At 51.4% G+C, this 18,154-nt stretch overlaps 4 protein-coding genes across 21 annotated transcripts in view; 2 read left to right on the top strand and 2 right to left on the bottom strand.

Annotated features, from left to right (window-relative positions):
* The first annotated feature begins 1,237 nt into the window (after nucleotides 1–1,237).
* On the top strand, nucleotides 1,238–2,973 carry HPDL (4-hydroxyphenylpyruvate dioxygenase like). Its single transcript, XM_036352858.1, has 2 exons — nucleotides 1,238–2,433; nucleotides 2,489–2,973. Exons 1-2 carry the CDS (start codon nucleotides 1,566–1,568, stop codon nucleotides 2,734–2,736), a joined length of 1,116 nt encoding a protein of 371 aa, XP_036208751.1. The 5' UTR covers nucleotides 1,238–1,565; the 3' UTR covers nucleotides 2,737–2,973.
* Nucleotides 2,974–3,820: 847 nt separating this feature from the next.
* On the bottom strand, nucleotides 3,821–12,839 carry MUTYH (mutY DNA glycosylase). 12 transcript variants are annotated; one of them, XM_036352956.1, is made up of 16 exons: nucleotides 12,452–12,839; nucleotides 8,519–8,639; nucleotides 7,818–7,966; nucleotides 7,691–7,730; nucleotides 7,499–7,572; nucleotides 7,321–7,362; nucleotides 7,166–7,237; nucleotides 6,974–7,087; nucleotides 6,797–6,894; nucleotides 6,571–6,715; nucleotides 6,429–6,492; nucleotides 5,597–5,788; nucleotides 5,357–5,493; nucleotides 5,121–5,273; nucleotides 4,927–4,968; nucleotides 3,821–4,011 (listed from the first exon to the last, which is right to left on the bottom strand). In XM_036352956.1, the coding sequence occupies exons 1-16, from the start codon at nucleotides 12,806–12,808 to the stop codon at nucleotides 3,880–3,882; spliced, it is 1,932 nt and encodes a 643-aa protein (XP_036208849.1). In that variant the 5' UTR covers nucleotides 12,809–12,839; the 3' UTR covers nucleotides 3,821–3,879. The 12 variants fall into 12 exon arrangements, with proteins under 12 accessions (XP_036208849.1, XP_036208853.1, XP_036208851.1 ...); XM_036352960.1 differs by having other exon boundaries at nucleotides 12,523–12,655; XM_036352958.1 differs by having other exon boundaries at nucleotides 12,511–12,640.
* Nucleotides 12,726–16,483, top strand: TOE1 (target of EGR1, exonuclease). Its single transcript, XM_036352977.1, has 8 exons — nucleotides 12,726–12,852; nucleotides 13,626–13,768; nucleotides 13,856–13,896; nucleotides 14,046–14,142; nucleotides 14,458–14,616; nucleotides 14,872–15,131; nucleotides 15,317–15,476; nucleotides 15,558–16,483. Exons 1-8 carry the CDS (start codon nucleotides 12,807–12,809, stop codon nucleotides 16,176–16,178), a joined length of 1,527 nt encoding a protein of 508 aa, XP_036208870.1. The 5' UTR covers nucleotides 12,726–12,806; the 3' UTR covers nucleotides 16,179–16,483.
* The window catches only part of TESK2 (testis associated actin remodelling kinase 2), a 116,904-nt gene continuing 115,135 nt past the window's right edge, over nucleotides 16,386–18,154 (bottom strand). For all 7 annotated transcript variants that reach the window (XM_036352970.1, XM_036352971.1, XM_036352972.1 and 4 more), the window contains one exon: nucleotides 16,386–18,043. In XM_036352970.1, the coding sequence (XP_036208863.1) occupies nucleotides 17,325–18,043 (719 nt within the window). In that variant the 3' untranslated portion in view covers nucleotides 16,386–17,324. The remainder of the gene's footprint in view (nucleotides 18,044–18,154) is intronic.

Here is an 18,154-nt window from a genome sequence, read left to right as displayed (position 1 = left end):
CCTCCTGGCTGCAGACCTTTGTTTGTTTGTTTGTTTCTTTTTTAAGACCCATCCCCTGATCATATCCTTCTCACTCTTGACAATGAAACTCAACTGTAAGTCATCACATCACAATGAATCTCTTTTTAATGCCTGGAACCAAGACATCCACCCCAAATGCTTCCCGAACTTTATGCTCCGTTGCTCCTTTGAGGATTTGGCTCACATTCCTCACTGACCTTTTGCTTATTCCATTTGCCCTTCTTGGAATACCCTTCCCAAGCCATTCAGGAGCACCAGCTGAAGTCCCGGAAGACTCCTAATTCCTCAATCCAGTTACATCACACAATTCTGGGGCTCAAGGCCAGAAACACCCCCAGAAAGCTCCTCTGGCCCAACACAAAGTCAGGAAGCTACAAAGAACGAGGAGGGCTAGAGTTCTAGTCCTGTAGGGCTCAGAGGGGGAGAAAGGACACCGGTGCAGCTGTTTCTTTCAGGTCCTGAACCATTGGTTTGTTTCTTGCTTGGGACAAGGAGGTAAAATGATGTTGGGAGAAAAACAGGGCTGAAGAAAGAGGCAGGTGGAGCTGAGAGATTGCCCAAGAGAAAGGAGATGTGTGTGGAAGCCATGTAGGTGGCCCATCTTCCTATAATATCCATTTCTCTGGACCATGTTGGGCAGGGAATGAAAATCTGTAACCTAAAACATTTTTTAAAAACTTTTATTGATTGCTGAGAGAGAGAGAGAGAGAGAGAGAGAGAGAGAGATCAATTTGCTGTCCCACTTATTTATGCACTCATTGGTTGACTCTTGTATGTGCCCTAACCCAGGTATGGAACCTGCAGGCTTGGTGTATCGGGATGATGCTCAAACAAACTGAGCTACCCCGCCAGGGGTCTCACCTAAAACATTTTAAAGTTAAACGCTTTAAGTTAAATATCCTAAAATATTTTGAAAGTCTTAACAGGATATTAAGGTTAATAGCAAAATACTCCAGAATTTTTAAGCTAAAACATGAAATTGCAAATAAAATAAAATATCCCTTGCTTGTGGGGGAGAGTTTGGGCTCCTCTCCCAACTGGGGCAGATTCCCTTTGCTCTGAGGTTGCCGGATGAGAGCCAACGCCGGGCAACGAGTGAAGGCAGCTATTGTGATCTCGGGAGGCCGGGAGGGGACGCTCGGTGCGTCCCAGAGGCTCTGGGAGGAGCGGCCGGCGGCCACAGCACCTCCGCGTTAGCCTCGGGCCGGAGCGGAGCCTTCAGTCCCGGAGTCACGGGCTCCGCCCCTCGCCCCCGCTCCGCCCTGCACTGGCTCCACGTGGTTTTCACCACTCGCACCGAGGACCTGGTGGTCCCAAGGGATCTCCAGGTTGGGGTGGTGCGGTAGAAAGAACCGCAAGCAGCCAGGAGGGTCGGTCTGTGACTTCTCCCCGAAACGTGCAAGGAGCGCGCTCTGCGGGGAAAACAGGACTCCACCGGCTTCCGACGACAAGCTTGCGACGGAGAGTCGGAGTCCCGAACGACAGGTGAGGACGAGCGAGCGGACCAAAGGGAAGGACAGTCCGGGGTCACCAACCAGACCGCCATGGCCGCGCCCGCCCGCCGACTGTGCCATGTCGCCTTCCACGTGCCCACAGGGCAGCCTCTGGCCAGGGATCTGCAGCGCCTCTTCGGCTTCCAGCCCTGGGCGGCGCGGGAGGCCGGCGGCTGGCGGCAGCTGGCCCTGCGCAGCGGCGACGCGGTCTTTTTGGTGAATGAGGGCGCGGGGCCCCGGGAGCCGCTCTACGGCCTGGACCCGCGTCACGCGGTGCCCAGCGCCACCAACCTGTGCTTTGATGTGGCGGACGCGGGTGCGGCCGCCCGGGCGCTGGCGGCAAAGGGCAGCTGCGTGCTGGTGCCTCCTGTTCGTGTGCAGGATGCACTGGGTGCTGCCACCTACACCGTGGTCAGCTCGCCGGCAGGCAACCTTAGCCTGACGCTGCTGGAGCGCACCGGCTACCGCGGACCCTTCCTGCCCGGTTTCCGCCCTCTGTCCTCCAAAACCGGCCCCGGATGGTTCAGCCACGTGGACCACCTGACCCTGGCCTGCACCCGCGGCAGCTCCCCTACACTGATGCGCTGGTTCCACGACTGTCTAGGCTTTCACCACCTGCCACTGAGCCCAGGTGAGGATCCGGAGCTGGGCTTCGAGGTGACAGCGGGGTCTGGACAAGGAGGGCTGAGGCTCACTGCCCTGCAGACCCGGCCATGCAGTGCTGTCCCCACCCTTGTGCTGGCTGAGTCCCTCCCGGGGGCCGCCAGTGGACCGGACCAGGTGCAGCAGTTCCTGGCCCGGCACAGAGGACCCGGCCTGCAGCACGTGGGACTGTACACACCGAACATCACAGAAGCCACTGAAGGGGTGACTTTGGCGGGGGGCCGGCTCCTGATTCCCCCAAAGGCCTACTACCAGCTCGGATCTGACGTTCCTTGCCCGGCTGCTGGTAGTAGGCCTTTGGGGGAATCAGGAGCCGGGCAAGGAACGTCAGATCCGAGCTGCAGGTCATGAGCCCAACCAGCTGGCCCTGCAGGGAATTCTGCTAGATGGCGAGAAAGGCAAGTTTTTGCTTCAGGTCTTCACCAAGTCGCTCTTTGCAGAGGACACCTTCTTTCTGGAGCTGATTCAGAGGCAGGGGGCCACAGGCTTTGGCCAGGGCAACATCCGGGCCTTGTGGCAGTCCGTGGAGGAGCAAGCTGCCAGGGGTCAGGAAGCCTGAGGAGGCCAGAGCTGGCAGCCACCTGTCCTGGAGGTCTGGGGAGTTCAGCCCAGGGCCTGGTGGAATAAGGCTTCGTCCCTAGGGGCCAGGTGTGGCCCCCATTTCATCAGTACCTGCCAGAAGTTGAATCTCTCACTGGGGTCCAAAGAAGTTTGTTTTTAACTATAAAACACTTTTTACAGTCTATATCTAAATAAAGAATAAAGGAGTATAACTCCTTTAGGAAATGGAACACAACCAATACTCTTGAAGACTTTTATGTCCTTCTCTGACCTCATTTCCCTTCACCCACTCCCAATTTTAGGATTATTAACCCCTTGCTTTTCTGTGTTGATTCACTACGTATGTAATTTATCCCTAAATAAGTGATTTATTTGAGGTAGGAATTTAAGACAGAATAAATCTTTCTCTGTGCTTCCCTTCTCCCTCAGGAGCAGCCACAGAAGGGGGAGGGGTTAGGTTAAGGCTGAGCCAAGCCACTTGCTCTAGAGCAGTGGTTTTCAACCTTCCTAATGCCACGACCCTTTAATACAGTTCCTCATGTTGTGGTGACCCCCAACCATAAAATTGTTTTCGTTGCTACTTCATAACTGTAATTTTGCTACTGTTATGAATCGTAATGTAAATATCTGATATGCAGGATGTATTTTCATTGTTACAAATTGAACATAATTAAAGCATAGTGATTAATCACAAAAACGATATGTAATTATATATGTGTTTTCCGATGGTCTTAGGCAACCCCTGTGAAAGGGTTGTTTGACCCCCAAAGGGGTCGCGACCCACAGGTTGAGAACTGCTGCTCTAGAGTGATACCACTGCTACAGAACTAACCAGAGACCTGGAGTGAAGGTGTGGGTATCAGCCACTGGTAGGGACTTCCTGCGGCTGCCTTCTCCCTCTTTCCTGGGGCTGAGGGAGGGCAGATTACTCTGGATAGAACATGCTCCTCTATCTGCCCAGGGCTGGCTGGGAGCTCAGCCAGAGGAAGTCAGGACCAAGCAGGACTTGTCCACTTCCTGGAACCCTCAGAGGTGAGGAGGAAGGGGGCTAGGCAGAGGATGGAAAGTCTCCAAAACGACTATAAAAATAAGTACTTTATTAAAAAACAGGATTCTCAAGAGGAGGGCGCTTCCAGATGTGTCACTGGGCCGCACTGTTGGGTCTAGGTGCATCTGTGGGGATATGGGGCCGAAAGAAACGATCCAGGACTTGCTGGCCTGGGCTGGGCTTTTTCCGGCTGGATGGAGTAGACACCTGGGATCTTTTGGAACTCTGCTTAGAAGGCATTAAGGGGGCAGTGAAGAATACTCTCCTTTCACCCCTATCCCCACTCCACTGCTCTAGCTCAGACTCTAGCCTGAATGTAAAAAGCTTCCAACCTATCTCCAGGATCTGCCTCTTCCATCAACTCTCTAAACAGCAGTCCAAGGTAATCTTCCTCAAATATAAATCTGACTCCTCGCTCCACCTAAAATGCTTCAGTGGGCTGGTGTTCATGGCCCTGCCGATTGCTCCGGCTAGGTGCTCAGAGTTCCTCACACACACAGACTGCACTGTGCCCATCATTACTTACACTACTTATTGTTTTTGTTAATCCTCACCGAGGAGGCCTTTTCCATTGATTTTTAATCCTCACCTGAGGATATTTTTCCATTGATTTTTAGAGAGAGAGAGAGAAAAAATATTGAATGGCTGTCTTCCATGCAGGCCCGACTGGGGCGGGGATCAAACCTGTAACCCAGGTACGTGCCCTTGACCAGAATCCTTCAGTGCTTAAGTCAAGATCTAACCACTGAGCACACAGACCAAGGCTGCTTAAACTATTCTTGGGCCTGGAAGAACATCCTTATTGCTGATTCCCTTCCCAAACCTGGAGAAAATGATTCATTTCTAGGACCCACATTACCAGCCACTTCTTCCAAGCAGCCTTTCCCTGATCCTTTCCTCCCAGACAGACCTGAGAGCTCTCCACCTCATATCCCACAAAATCTAGTAAAACATTTCACACATCTGACACTACTGTCTCTATTTTCTCTGTTCCCTCTCCACCTAAACCCTAGGTGATTCCTCGCCCCCTGGTGAAACTCGGAGTGGACAATGTTCACCCAAATGTGTCCCTTAACTCACTGAAAACCTGTGGATTCAGGCCTAGGGAGAGAGATGGCTGGCGAGGGCCAGGGGACTCACCTTGCAGGTCCCCGACTGTTGGCCTTCATACACGCGGAACACCTAGCCAAGAAGAGAGGGGGAGAGTGCAGGGCTGGCATCTTCCTCCAAAGAGCCAGAACCCTGTCCTTTTTAATTTTTATTTTTCCTGTTTATATGGTAATAGGTTCATGCAGAACATGTAGGAAGCATAACAAAGACAACAAAGATAGTGCCTTTTTCATGGCGGTGGAGACAGCTGCGGTGTGAAACTCTTCCCGAGTCAGCCAGCGAGCGCCAGGTGCTGTGACTGTCACTGGGGCCTGCCCTTCCAGGGCCAGACCATATACTTGATAGGTCAGCTTGATGTGAGAGAAGGTGTGGACCACCTGGGGGAGGACCAAGGGGCTGAAACAGGCCCGTGGATGTGGCTGAAAAAGCCGTCATTTTTGGCCCCTCACTGCTCACTTACCTGCCCTAGGTGATGCAGGTGGGTGGCTGGGAGGGGCCCAGCCCAATTCTGCAGTTCCTGCAGCAGGGCCTTGCGCTGATGCTGTCCTGAGGGGTCCACAGTCACAGATGGGAACTCCCACAGTCCTGCCAGCAGACCTGAGACAGCGGTCAGCAGGTGTGAGTTAGGCCTTAGCTGTTGACTCCTCCATTCCTCCCCTTTTGTTCACACCATTGCCCTCCACTCCCAGGATCCAGGTACCTGAGTTGGGCCTCTGTACCAGCAGAATCCGGGCACCCCCAGGGGCTCTGGGCTGCTCCAGAACACAGGTGGCAGAGCACTCCTCCCTGGGGGGCTTACGGCTGGCCTTTCTGGGAAAGTTGGCCACTCCCAGCGTCTGGTCCCAGGGCTCTGTAGGAGGTGCGCACAGCTGGCACTGTCCAGTGTTGGGAGCTGGGAACAGAGATCCCAAACCCCACTCAGGCCAAGTGGGCTTAAGTGCCAAGCCCAGAGAGCAGGTCTTGGCCTAGCTGTGCAGAATCTAACAGGCTGTAGGATGAACTAGAACAGGGGTGGGCAAACTTTTTGACTCGAGGGCCACAATGGGTTCTTTTTTTTTTTTTTAAATATATTTTATTGATTTTTTACAGAGAGGAAGGGAGAGGGATAGAGAGTTTGAAACATCGATGAGAGAGAAACATCGATCAGCCGCCTCTTGCACAACCCCCCAGTGGGGATGTGCCCGCAACCAAGGTACATGCCCTTGACTGGAATCGAACCCGGGACCCTTCAGTCCGTAGGCCGACGCTCTATCCACTGAGCCAAACCGGTCAGGGCCACAATGGGTTCTTAAACTGGACCGGAGGGCTGGAACAAAAGCATGGATGGAGTGTTTGTGTGAACTAATATAAATTCAAAGTAAACATCATTACATAAAAGGGTACGGTCTTTTTTTTTTTTTTAGTTTTATTCATTTCAAACGGGCCGGATCTGGCCCACGGGCCGTAGTTTGCCCACGGCTGAACTAGAATGAGGCTTCCCAGGCAGCTCAGTGACAGTGCAGGGAAGGGCTGGGGCTAGAACCAGCACTCACCACACTCCTCCACGTCAGGACTGCCTGGCAGGCTCTGTGAGGATGGAAGCCGCTCCCGCTCCACCTGACAGATATAGGGAAGGAAGTCACGGTGCACGGGGGACTCCCTAGGACCTCGCTGTCCCTTCCCCAGATGGCTCACCCTCTGGTGTGCCCGGCACAGGCTCTGGACAGGGCACTGGCTGCAGTGTGGGTGTTGTGGGCTGCACACTATGGCTCCCAGCTCCATGGCTGCTTGGTTAAAGTCTCCGGGCCGGGCTGGGTCTACCAGCTGCTGGGCTAGGCTCCTACCAGAAAGGAACATTCCTGTGAGCCCAAGATCCTTTGGGGGCACCCTCCCAATGTCCTGCATTACCCCAATATCCTACCAGAGCTGCTGGGAGACAAAGGTGTTGCTGGGATCGGCACCAATGCCTCGGACACGGCATAGCACCCGCACTACGTTTCCATCTACCACACCGGTCACCTAACGGAGGAGTCCAGGAGTCAGCCTGGTCTGGGAGGAAAGTGGGCATGCACAAAATGGGGGTGGACTATGGGCTCACCTGGCCAAAGGCAATGGAAGCAATGGCTCCAGCTGTGTACCGCCCCACGCCAGGCAGGAGCCGCTGCAAGGTCTCTGCTGTGCGTGGCACATGGCCCCCGAGCTCCTCTACCACCTGATTGGGATGGGAGAGGTTCAAGGTTAGGAGACATCTGAGGGCCTGGAGATCCCACCCTCCCTGCTATCCCCTTACCTTCCGGGCTCCCTCCTGCAGCCGCCGGCCTCGAGAATAGTACCCCAGGCCAGCCCAGAGCTGGTTCACTTCCTGTGGGTGGGGTCAGAGGTCAGAGAAATCAGCACTCAGTCCTCTGTTGTCCTCATTTCCCCCTCCCCTAGGGTGGGTCTCACCTCCAGGGAAGCACTGGCCAGATCCTGCAGTGTTGGCCACTTCTATAGCCAGAAGACAGGCAAAAATAGAGAGGTCAAGGGTGAGGGAGGAAAAAGAAGCCTTCTTTCCCCCCAGTCCAAAGACAGGCTCTCATCTGGGGTCTAGCCCATCACCCTCCCCTTCCTTCCCTGAAGTCACCTGCATCCATCTGGTATAATAGTCGATCACCGTGGCAACCTGGGTCTGCTGCAGCATGACCTCTGAGACCCATACTGGGGAAGAGGGGTTGGCATGAGGACACTGCTGACCTGCCCTGCTCCTAGCCCATAGCCCTGACTCCAATCTGAGGGTGTCCGGGCAGAAAGCAGCTCTGTTTTCAGATGTACTCACCAGCATATGCCCGCCTGTCCAGGTCCACCTCACCCTCTGCCTGCCAACGCAATCCCAGATGGGGAGTTAGTGTGGAGGGGGCTGGGCACTAGCCTCCCACCCCGGTCCCTGTCCCTCGCCTGCCTACCCGCCTTCTCCAGGGCAGGTCCCGCTTCTTTTGGTCATACCAGCTCAGCAGGCTCTCCCGGAAGACGGTGACCTCAGCTGTATCTCTGAATTGGTGGTACGGGGAGAGAGAGGCCTGCAATACCACCTCCTCCTGACGCCTGGCCTGGCCTGCTGGGGCCTCAGGAAACTCAGGAGTTGTCCCTGCACAGGCTGTGCACCAGGAACCTGGGACACTACAGCCTGGTTGCAGTCTGCTTCCACTTAGGGCTCCCCCCACCCCTGACCCCTTGACCTGGAGTCAGTCCAGAATTATCTAGCTGTGTGTAGCCTTAGCCAAGTTTCTAGCCTTAATCTTCCCAGAGTGGCACTGCTGGCTCCTTTGTCTCTGGGTTATAATGAAAATCCAACAGTTTCAGTCAAGCATAACATACCTGTGCAGGGATTTCCCATTTACAAAATACTTTCAGGCAGATCAACTCATTTGATCCTATGAAAGCCACCTCGAGAATAGTACCCCAGGCCAGGTACTACTGAGGAAGAAACTGCACAGACTACTCTCCATGTCACTGGCAAGAAAGCAGCCGTTCAGAGCAATTATCCCAAAATCACATTGCAAAGTCAGAATTAGACCCTTCATTAGTCCCTTCAGGCTTGAATCTGCCCCCTTTCATAGCCAGTGAAACCAGCCCAGGAGTTTTTTACTAGGTCCGAGTTCCTCACCATCAGGGATAGTAGGCCTGGCCTGGCTGCTGCTGAGGGCATGTTTCTCCCTTTCCTCCCCACTGGATGTCTGCTTCCTGCGACGGCTTCCCACAGCTGCGCGTGGCTTCTTCATGACGATCTAGAACACAAAGGCCCAGCCAAAGTAGTCAGTCAAAATTAGGCTGAATCTTGGGGCCCTTTAGGGGGTGGAGCCACCTCCATCCCTACACCATTCACAGTGCCTAGCTTTTCTCAATAACTCTCTAGACTGGCCAGTGTGTGCTCAGTGGTTGAACTCACTGGCTTGATTCCTGGTCAGGTCACGTGCCCAGGTTAGGTTGTGGGCTCTATCCTCAGTAAGGGTCTACAGGAGCCAGTAGGAGGCAGCCATTCAATGGTTCTATCTCCCTCTCCCTTCGTCTCTGAAAAATCAATAAAAACATATTTTCTAAAACAAACAAACAACTCTCTAGATCAGCGGTTCTCAACCTGTGGGTCGCGACCCCTTTAGGGGTCGACTAAGACCATCGGAAAACACATATATAATTACATATTGTTTTTGTGATTAATCACTATGCTTTAATTATGTTCAATTTGTAACAATGAAATTGGGGTCACCACAACATGAGGACCTGTATTAAAGGGTCGCGGCACTAGGAAGGTTGAGAACCACTACTCTAGATGCTCATGAGCTTGCTCTTGACTGGCTGTGGCCCTGAGGTATGACCAATAGGGCTGAGCTTCTCCAAATGGCCTAAGAGGGACCAGCATTAGTATAGTCCTGGAGACGTACACAGAGTAAGAGGCCAGGGCTGGGCTGGGTCAAGGACCAAAAGCTTCCTGTGTGGGAGCACCTGTGTATACCTGATGCTTATTGTGACTATGTGTGTGAACAAGGGTTCTTTAGATGTGTCTAGGACAGTGATGGTGAACCTATGACACGCGTGTCAGAGGTGACATGCAAACTCATTTTTTTGGTTGATTTTTCTTTGTTAAATGGTATTTAAATACATAAAATAAATATCAAAAATATAAGTCTTTGTTTTACTATGGTTGCAAATAACAAAACATTTCTATATGTGACACGGCACCAGAGTTAAGTTAGGGCTTTTCAAAATGCTGACACGCCGAGCTCAAAAGGTTCGCCATCACTGGTCTAAGAGCACGGGTGTGGGTAGGAGGGTTATCTGCTTAGAGACGCAGCACGTTTACAGTGAAGCAGTCTTTAACAGTCATCTAGCCCAAACCTTCATTCTGTAGAAAGGAAAAACCAAGGCTCAGAAAGGGGAAAAGATTTGCCTGAAAGCAGATGTCAAGTCGGGGTGGGGGGAGAGAGATGAGCTATTTTTATGCCTAAACTTTTGTGATCTAGAAAATCATAGCCAGCTGACCATTAGCAAAGAGAAAATGCATCCGGTTGATCTTCATTTCTCCCTTACTGTACTTGTAGCTGCCTTTTTCTAATAGTTGAATGTAGCTAACAGTAAGTGCTTACTATACACCAGACCCTAAGTGCTTTACCAGATTTCTCAATCTTCTGATGATACCATGAAGTATGTTCTAGTATTACTTCCATTTCAGTTATGAGGAAACTGAGGCTTATAGAGATTAAGCCACTTGTTCACTCCAACCCAAAAGGTTTGCTTCCAGAGTCTACATCCTTTTTTTTTTTTTTTTAAATATATTTTATTGATTTTTTACAGAGAGGAAGGGAGAGGGATAGAGAGCTAGAAACATCGATGAGAGAGAAACATCAACCAGCCGCCTCCTGCACACCTCCTACTGGAGTTGTGCCCGCAACCAAGGTACATGCCCCTGACCAGGATCGAACCTGGGACCCTTCAGTCCGCAGGCCAAAGCTCTCTCCACTGAGCTAAACCGGTCAGGGCCAGAGTCTACATTCTTGCACTCTGCTATACCGCAGTCTTGTAGAGATTAAGCAACTTGTTCACTCCAACCCAAAAGGTTTGCTTCCAGAGTCGACATTCTTGCACTCTGCTATACCACAGTCCCTGCTGAACCTCTGGTTTAAACTCTCTCCTCAAACTCTTGACTTTATCACCTCATTTTCATCAAAAGAGCTTGCTTCCTTCTTGAGAGAAAAAAAAAAAATGAATGAAATAAACTTACCTCCATCTTCACTTTCCTTCTATGAAAGAAAGGTCCCTCTTCCTAAATTGTCTGAGCTCAGGGTCCTGCTCCTCCAATCCCTTCCACAAGACCCACTTTCCTCTCCTTCATAGCCAAACTTCCTTCCATAATTCATTCTACAATCCATTCTCCATAAAGCAATATTTTTTTTCATAAAGCAACATTTTAAGACATAATAACAGCACTTTCCTACTTAAAACCTTCAACAGCTTCCCATTAATTCACTGAAAAATATTTATGGAGTGCCTACTATGTGTCAAGCAGGTTTAGGTACTTCACTAAATAAAACATCAAAGGTTCCTGCCCTCACAGGGTTTATATTCTAATGGAGGCAGACAATAAATAACGTACATAAGTAAATTATATAGGATATTAGGTGATAAATATAAGCATAAGGAGAAAAAATAGAGCAGGTGAAGGGGATAACAAATGGGGAGGGAGTGGAATGTTGCAGTTTTAAAGAATGTGGTCCTGGTACGCCTTGTTAAAGTGTTATTTGACCAATGACTTAAAGCAGTTGAAGAAGTTAGCCACGTGGATACCTGTGGGAAAGGCATACTAACTAAGAAGGAGCTAGTGCAAAGGCCCTAAGGATGGTGCCTGGTGTGTTTGTAGAACAATAAGGAAGCCAGCGTGGTTAAAATAGAATGAGGAGGGGGTAAGGATAGGAAATAAAGTCAGAGAGCTAAAGAAGGGGGCACAGGATCACAAAATACCTTGTAGGCCACTGGAGGACGTTGGCTGTCACACCCATTGCTCTTAGAAGCTAATCCTCTTAATATAAGCCTTGTAGGCTCCAGGGCCCCGTTTGCCTCATCACCTCATCACTACGCTCCAGCCAGGTTTGGCTGAAATAGATGCTTCCATCCACCAAGTGTCTGTCTACCTTGAGGCCTGACCCAATCCATTTCCTCTACTTGGACAGCTCTTCTCCTATGCTTTACCTAACATCCACTCATTCTTCAGGTCTTGACTTAAATGTCCACATTAGCACCCCCCCCGCCCCCCCCCCCAGTCCTACCCTCTTGTGTTTTTCTCCATTGTTGCTCTTACCCCAATTACAATTTCACATTTTTTTTTTTTTTTGGTGATTCTTTAATCAGCGTCCACTTCCCCAGCTTGACTGTAAAACTCCATGAGAGCAAGTACTGGGTCTGTTTTGGTGACTGCTGTATCCTCTGAGCTGAGCACAGTGCCAGGTAACTTGTATACAGTAAATACTTGTTACATTAATTCATGGGATGAAAGGATTTTCCTTTTTTTTAGAGTAGGAGAAATCCAAACAATTCTGAATAATGATGAAAAAGACTCCGTAGAAAGGTTGAAAGTTAACAAGGAACAGTGAGTAACCACGGAGAAAGCATTGAGTCCTTGCTGGGCTGAGAGGATGGGAACGCAGCTCCAGGGAAAGCGCGGTCTCTGGTGGGCACGCCTCGCTCGCAGTAGCAGGAGTCCCGTCCAATCACCTACATCACCGGTACCTCCCAGTTGCTTACACTGTGTCCCTTCCTCTTCGTCTCTACTGCTGGAGCCTAATGCAAGTCATTCCTGTCACCTGCCTGGATTATTTCAAAAGCTTCCCTGCTAGTGGATCGCTCTCTAACCCCTCTGCAGCCTCGGCTGGAGTCCTCCTCCCGCCTTTCACTTTCTGGAACGCAGTGAGTTCCATCCTCCCAGGGAACTCGCCCTTTCCCAGAATAGACACCTTTCCCCCACATTCCCCGGTCTTTGTCTAACTCCTATGGCTGCTTTAAGCTTAGCTCTGGCAGCGCCACCTCCTCTGCGGACACCCAACCCTACCGCGAGTCGCGTCCCTGAAGACAGCGTAAAGCTCACTCCCACGTCCCCGCGGCACTTACACGACGAATTACCTCCCACGTTTTCCCGTGTCCGAATACCCCACGTTCCCAGGGGGCGTGGCTCCGGCCAATCCGGGCGGCGAGCTGAACCGTGATAGCCAATAGGATCCCAGAACGCTCCGAACCCGCTCCTCGCGCGCCAGACCCCGGAGGTCTGAACGGAACTCCAGCCCCACAGTGACTTCCGGAGGCGAGAGCCTGCCCCTACCCCCGAACTCAATAGTCGCGCCAGGAGACAAAGCGGAAGTCCTGCCGTTTCTTGCCACCGACTAGTCAGGCAAGGGCCGCGCGGTGTCATGGCAGCCGACAGTGACGATGGCGCAGCTCCAGCGATCTCTGACAGTGAGTGGCTTTTCAGGGGCCGACTTAAAAGCCTGTGCGCCCTGGGGGAGGGGAAGGCCTCTGGCTAATAGTTCTAGAAACCGACCTCAAGTTTCAGAGGACTAACTTCTCCCTTTTTAACTAGCCACGAGGAGACTACAAGTCCCAGTGTGCACCGCGGCTCGGGCTGCAAAAGCCTGGAGTGTTAGGAGCACAGTTAGGATCGTTAGAGGGCATGTCGGGAAATGTAGTCTGGAACTCATTTCTCTGTTAAGTGGGGCAGGTTGGGAGTTGTGGTCCAAAGGAAGTGGGGTGTTTTGGGAAGCCAGGTGTAGGGCATTATCTCTGGGGCCTAATTATTATTGGGCTCCGGGCCATACAGGCTACTGCCACCTGTGGCTGCTAGGGCACCAAGGGAACAGTCGTATGGAGCCTGATGGGATATTAAAGGAACTCAACTCCTGGAGCCGTAACAAATAGTTCCTGCAGGACATGGGGAAAAGATACCTCACAGATCATCTAGTGACTAGAATTATTCTAGTCCAAACTTCACCTTCTACAGATAGTGATGCTGAGGGAGAAGTGATTTTCCCAAAGTCTAACATAAGAAATTCAGGGCACTATTCACTCCAAGGTCTGTGTGTAGAGCATGCTGATTCAAAGGCTTGAGGGGGAAAGCTGCCATTTCTTGCCATCATGGAAAATGCCCCCAAGCCATGGCCTACCTTGGTATCTACTCCCCGTCCCCCTTGCCTGATCATTAACTTCCATTCTTCTGTTCTCCTTGCCCCCAGATAGTGTCAGCAAAAGCACAAAACCTGGGGAAGAGCTGGTAGTACAAGTTCCAGTGCTGGATGTGCAAAGTGACAACTTTAAGGAGATGTGGCCATCCCTTCTGCTGGCCATAAAGACAGCTAGCTTCGTGGCTGTAGACACGGTGAGGGTTGGGGAACTGGGAGGGCAGGTGATTGTGAAAGGGCTGGTGTTGGGAACCTAATTTAGTTCTCCCTTTAACCACCCATAGGAACTGAGTGGGCTTGGGGATAGGAAGAGTTTGCTGAACCCGTAAGTATAATCTGTGATCTCTTTAGTTCCAACCCTGATGAGGGGAAGTGGGGGCAAACCTTAGCCCTGGAGTGGAAGTCACCCTGGGAGGTTTGGGCCCTTCATGAGGCTAACTCCTAGCTATAGCCACCCCCAAACCCAACCCCAAGGTGCATCGAAGAACGTTATAAGGCTGTATGTCATGCTGCCAGGACCCGTTCTATCCTCTCCCTGGGCCTCGCCTGCTTCAAGCAGCAGCCAGACAAGGTATGTGCTGATTTCATTCCCTTCCCAGGTTTGTGGCTGGGGGAAAGAGGAGGGTTGAGATCCTGGGAACATTATGTGTAAGGTTTTTTTGTTGTTTTCTAAATGTTTTTTATTGATTTGAGAGAGAGTAAGGGAGAGGGAGAGATCAAAACATGAATGATGAGAATCATTGATCAGCTGTCTCATGCACACCCCCTACTGGGGATCAAGCCCGTGACCGGGGATTGAACCATGAACCTTGGTTCATGGGTCCATGCTCAACCATTGAGCCACACATGTGAGGTTTTGATGTAGCGAACCCTCCTTCTCTCCCAGGGTGAACACTCATACCTGACCCAGGTGTTCAATCTGACCCTGCTGTGTGTGGAAGAGTATGTCATAGAACCAAAGTCTGTGCAGTTCCTGGTACAGCATGGCTTCAACTTCAACAGGCAGTATGCCCAGGGTATCCCATACCATAAGGGCAACGACAAGGTAGGTCCCCAGCCTTGAGACTGCCTCTTCTGTGATTTCATCTTCTTCCTACCACAGGCTGGATGTGCAGGAGGATCTGCTTCTTAGGGAGTCACTAGTGACAGGGCTGGGGAAATAAGACGAATATGTGGGTGAAGAGCATTGGGTTAGGTGCGGAGGAAGAGCTTTCCAGGTGGGGGAGCTCGGGATAAATATATTGTGAAAGAGGCTCCGTATGGGACTGCCCTTCCCGATGATCCCTTTCTTTCCAACCAGGGCGATGAGAGCCAGAGCCAGTCAGTGAGGACACTGTTCCTGGAGCTAATCCGGGCCCGCCGGCCCCTGATACTGCATAATGGTCTCATAGACTTGGTGTTCCTGTACCAAAATTTCTATGCACATCTGCCTGAGAGCTTGGGAACCTTCACTGCTGACCTGTGTGAAATGTTTCCAGCTGGCATTTATGACACCAAATATGCTGCTGAGTTTCATGCCCGCTTTGTGGCCTCCTACCTAGAATATGCCTTCCGGAAATGGTGAGGGACTGGTTGAGGGGAAGCGGTGGGGCCTGGTATAAACCTATTTTGTATTTATTGAGTGCCTATCATGTGCCAGGCAATGTTTTAGTGCTGGGGATTCAGCAGTGAACAAAACAGATAAAAACCTCTATTTGCATGGAGCTTATATGCTAGTGGACCAATACCCTCTTGTGCTATTTCAGTGAGCGGGAAAATGGAAAGCAGCGGGCAGCTGGCAGCCCACACCTTATCCTGGAGTTCTGCAACTATCCTTCTAGCATGAGGGCCCATGTAGACTACCGCTGCTGTATGCCCCCTACATCCCACCGTCCTCATTCCACCATCATCTGTGATAACTTCTCGGTGAGAACTCCCACCCATTTCATCGGGGAGGGAAGGTTCTGATACCTGGAACCCCTCTCTAAGCCTCTTTCCTGCCTCTAGGCCTATGGCTGGTGCCCCTTGGGATCACAGTGTTCTCGGTCCCATGATATTGATCTTATCATTGACACTGATGAAGCTGCCACAAAGGATAAGCGGCGACGGCGACGACGTAAGGAAAAACGACGGAGGGCTTTGTTGGGCCTGCCTGGGAAACAGAGCTCTGGGGAAGCCGAGGATGGTCCTCCCACTAAGCAGGTCTGTGGGGATGGTGTCAAGGCTGAGGACACTGAGCAGGAGGTGGCTCAGGATGAGACTAGCAACCAGCCTGGCTCTGAGCAAGATCACAAAAATGACTTGGAGATGGGACTTAAAGCAACAAGGCTTGAAACAGCTGACATGGCTGCCTTAGAAGCACCAGGGAGTCAAGCCAGTCCTAACCCAGTGCCTGGGGATGGATTGCATCGGGCTGGTTTTGATGCCTTTATGACAGGTTATGTAATGGCCTACATGCGAGTAAGCCAAGAACCTCAGCCCTGTAGCTCTGGACCCTGGCTACCTGAATGCCACAACAAGGTATACCTGAGTGGCAAAGCTGTACCCCTCACGGTGGCCAAGAGCCAGTTCTCCCGTTCCTCCAAAGCCCACAACCAGAAGATGAAGCTGGCTTGGGGCAGCAGCTGACCTAACTTCTGCTTAGCACCCAGAGCCCAAGAAGAGAAGCTGAGGGTAGAGCAGAGGGGTCTGGTCCCTCTAGCCTATGAATGTCCTACTCCCAACTACAGAGTTGGGGAGGAGGGCTCCTGACAGAGATACTGCTGCATTGCTCTGGACTTTCTTTACCCCAGAGGCTGAGAAACAATGGTACAAGAAAGAAGGCTGACCAGCACCTGTAGTAACCAACTTTATTTTTAAGTCTGAGAGTGTCTTGGGAAAGTTTTACCAAAAAATCAGCAGAAACAAGTTATGAAAATGTTTGACCATCTTTATCTTTGGTTATTTCTTATTGCGGCTCTATAAAGACAGACTGTTCCCGTAGCTCCGGCCATAGCAGGGAAGGAAGAAAATCAGTCCATGTATAAACCGTTTAACCAATTGGGTGTATCACATGTTGACAAATATATGGGGCAGGCCCTAGGGCCTACAAAACCAGCCCCACTCCCAACCACAAGGTTGAAAGTCTTAGAGGGCAGAACATTAAGACTCCCTTCATAAATATGAAAATAGGTTAATGAACTGGAAAAGATCTTTGAAGAGGTTAGCTAAGAGCCATGACCACCACTCTGCCTTGTCCTCCCCTTGCATAGAAATGTAGTGACGTGGTCTGACTGTGCAGTAAGTGCAAACAGCAATTATTCAAGTGTCTTAGACATACTGGCAAGAAGCACCCCAGTCTTTAGGTCTGAGAAATAGCCATGCTTTTTCGGCCTCCTGGTCAGCTCCACGTTCCATCCAGTAGCTTATATGCCCCAGGGAAGGGCAAGAGACAGACCTGGGATGGAAGAAGAACCTGGGGTAATAGTGTGCCAGCTCAAACTAGAACTAGGAGTCCTCTGGTCTTGTCTGCAGAAATGCATTGTGGGTCAGCTGGGAGCCAGAGCTCCTTGCAGGATTTCAGAGGCTTGGAATCAGCTGTTGGCCCCAACAAGGAAGGCTTCTCACTGCTGCCTCCCCTCACAGTCACTGGGCACTTGGAGCCCCAAAGTTGAGCCTGACTTGGCCTAGCCTGCCTGCTCTGTGGGCTCCAGGGAAGAGTCAAGGCTGTGCACCAAGGGGGCCCTGTGGCTTCAGCTGAAGGCCCATCCCCATGGTGAGGCAGGGATTAACCCCTCAACCATCCTGCTCTCCCTGGGTTTTCAAGCCTCTGCCTGAGACAGAGAAGGAGACTGGAGCCGAATCTCTTGGCCTTTCTTCTACCTCCATCTCTTCAGAGGCACCTGCAAGGCATGGACTGGCCCCCTGAGGCCTGGGCCCAAAACCATTTTCTTCCTGGGAACTGGAGCAGTCCATGGCTTCATGGGTTGGAGCAGCTGGTAGGGCAGATGCTCGGAATGGCGGGATCTCTCTTACTTTGTACTTGAGACTACTGAGACGTGGTGGGGGCCCATCAGACAGTGATTCTTCTCGGCCTACAAATGGACAGGCCTCTTGATGCAAGAACTCTGGTGAACCAGGCAAAGAATGCCACCGGCGAGCAGGTGGGGCCAGGGGTTCCTGCCAGTCAGCCATCGGCAAAGTTCCAGGCCCTGGTGCATCCAGGTCAAATACCAGGGAAATAACAGACTTGCTGGGCAGGTCAAAGAACTTGACCTTGCCACCCTTGAGGTCCTGGCGAGCACTGAAAGGGTTGATTTTGGGGGTGCTGGCAGCACCACCTCGTGGCTGGTAGTAGGGGTCCAAGACATTCACTGTATGTGGGGGCTTATGGGAGAAGATGTCTGACTGGCTTCGAGACAGCCAGATAGTACGTCTTGGGCGTGGGGACTTGGGAGGGATCTTCTCATCTAGTGAGCTCAGTCGCTTCATTCCAGGTCCTTTCTCCAGGAATCCTGAAGGACAGTACATCAAGTCAGGATTACTGCACTAGTCATAACAAATACAAGCACTACACTAAGTGTTTTTTCTTGGGAAAGCAAAGTAGGTACTGTTTTTCCCATTGT

The sequence above is a fragment of the Myotis myotis genome, unplaced genomic scaffold (genome assembly GCF_014108235.1).
Source record: "Myotis myotis isolate mMyoMyo1 unplaced genomic scaffold, mMyoMyo1.p scaffold_m19_p_2, whole genome shotgun sequence".
NCBI classification, from domain to species: domain Eukaryota; kingdom Metazoa; phylum Chordata; class Mammalia; order Chiroptera; family Vespertilionidae; genus Myotis; species Myotis myotis.
This window is presented reverse-complemented; position numbering and strand designations above follow the sequence as displayed.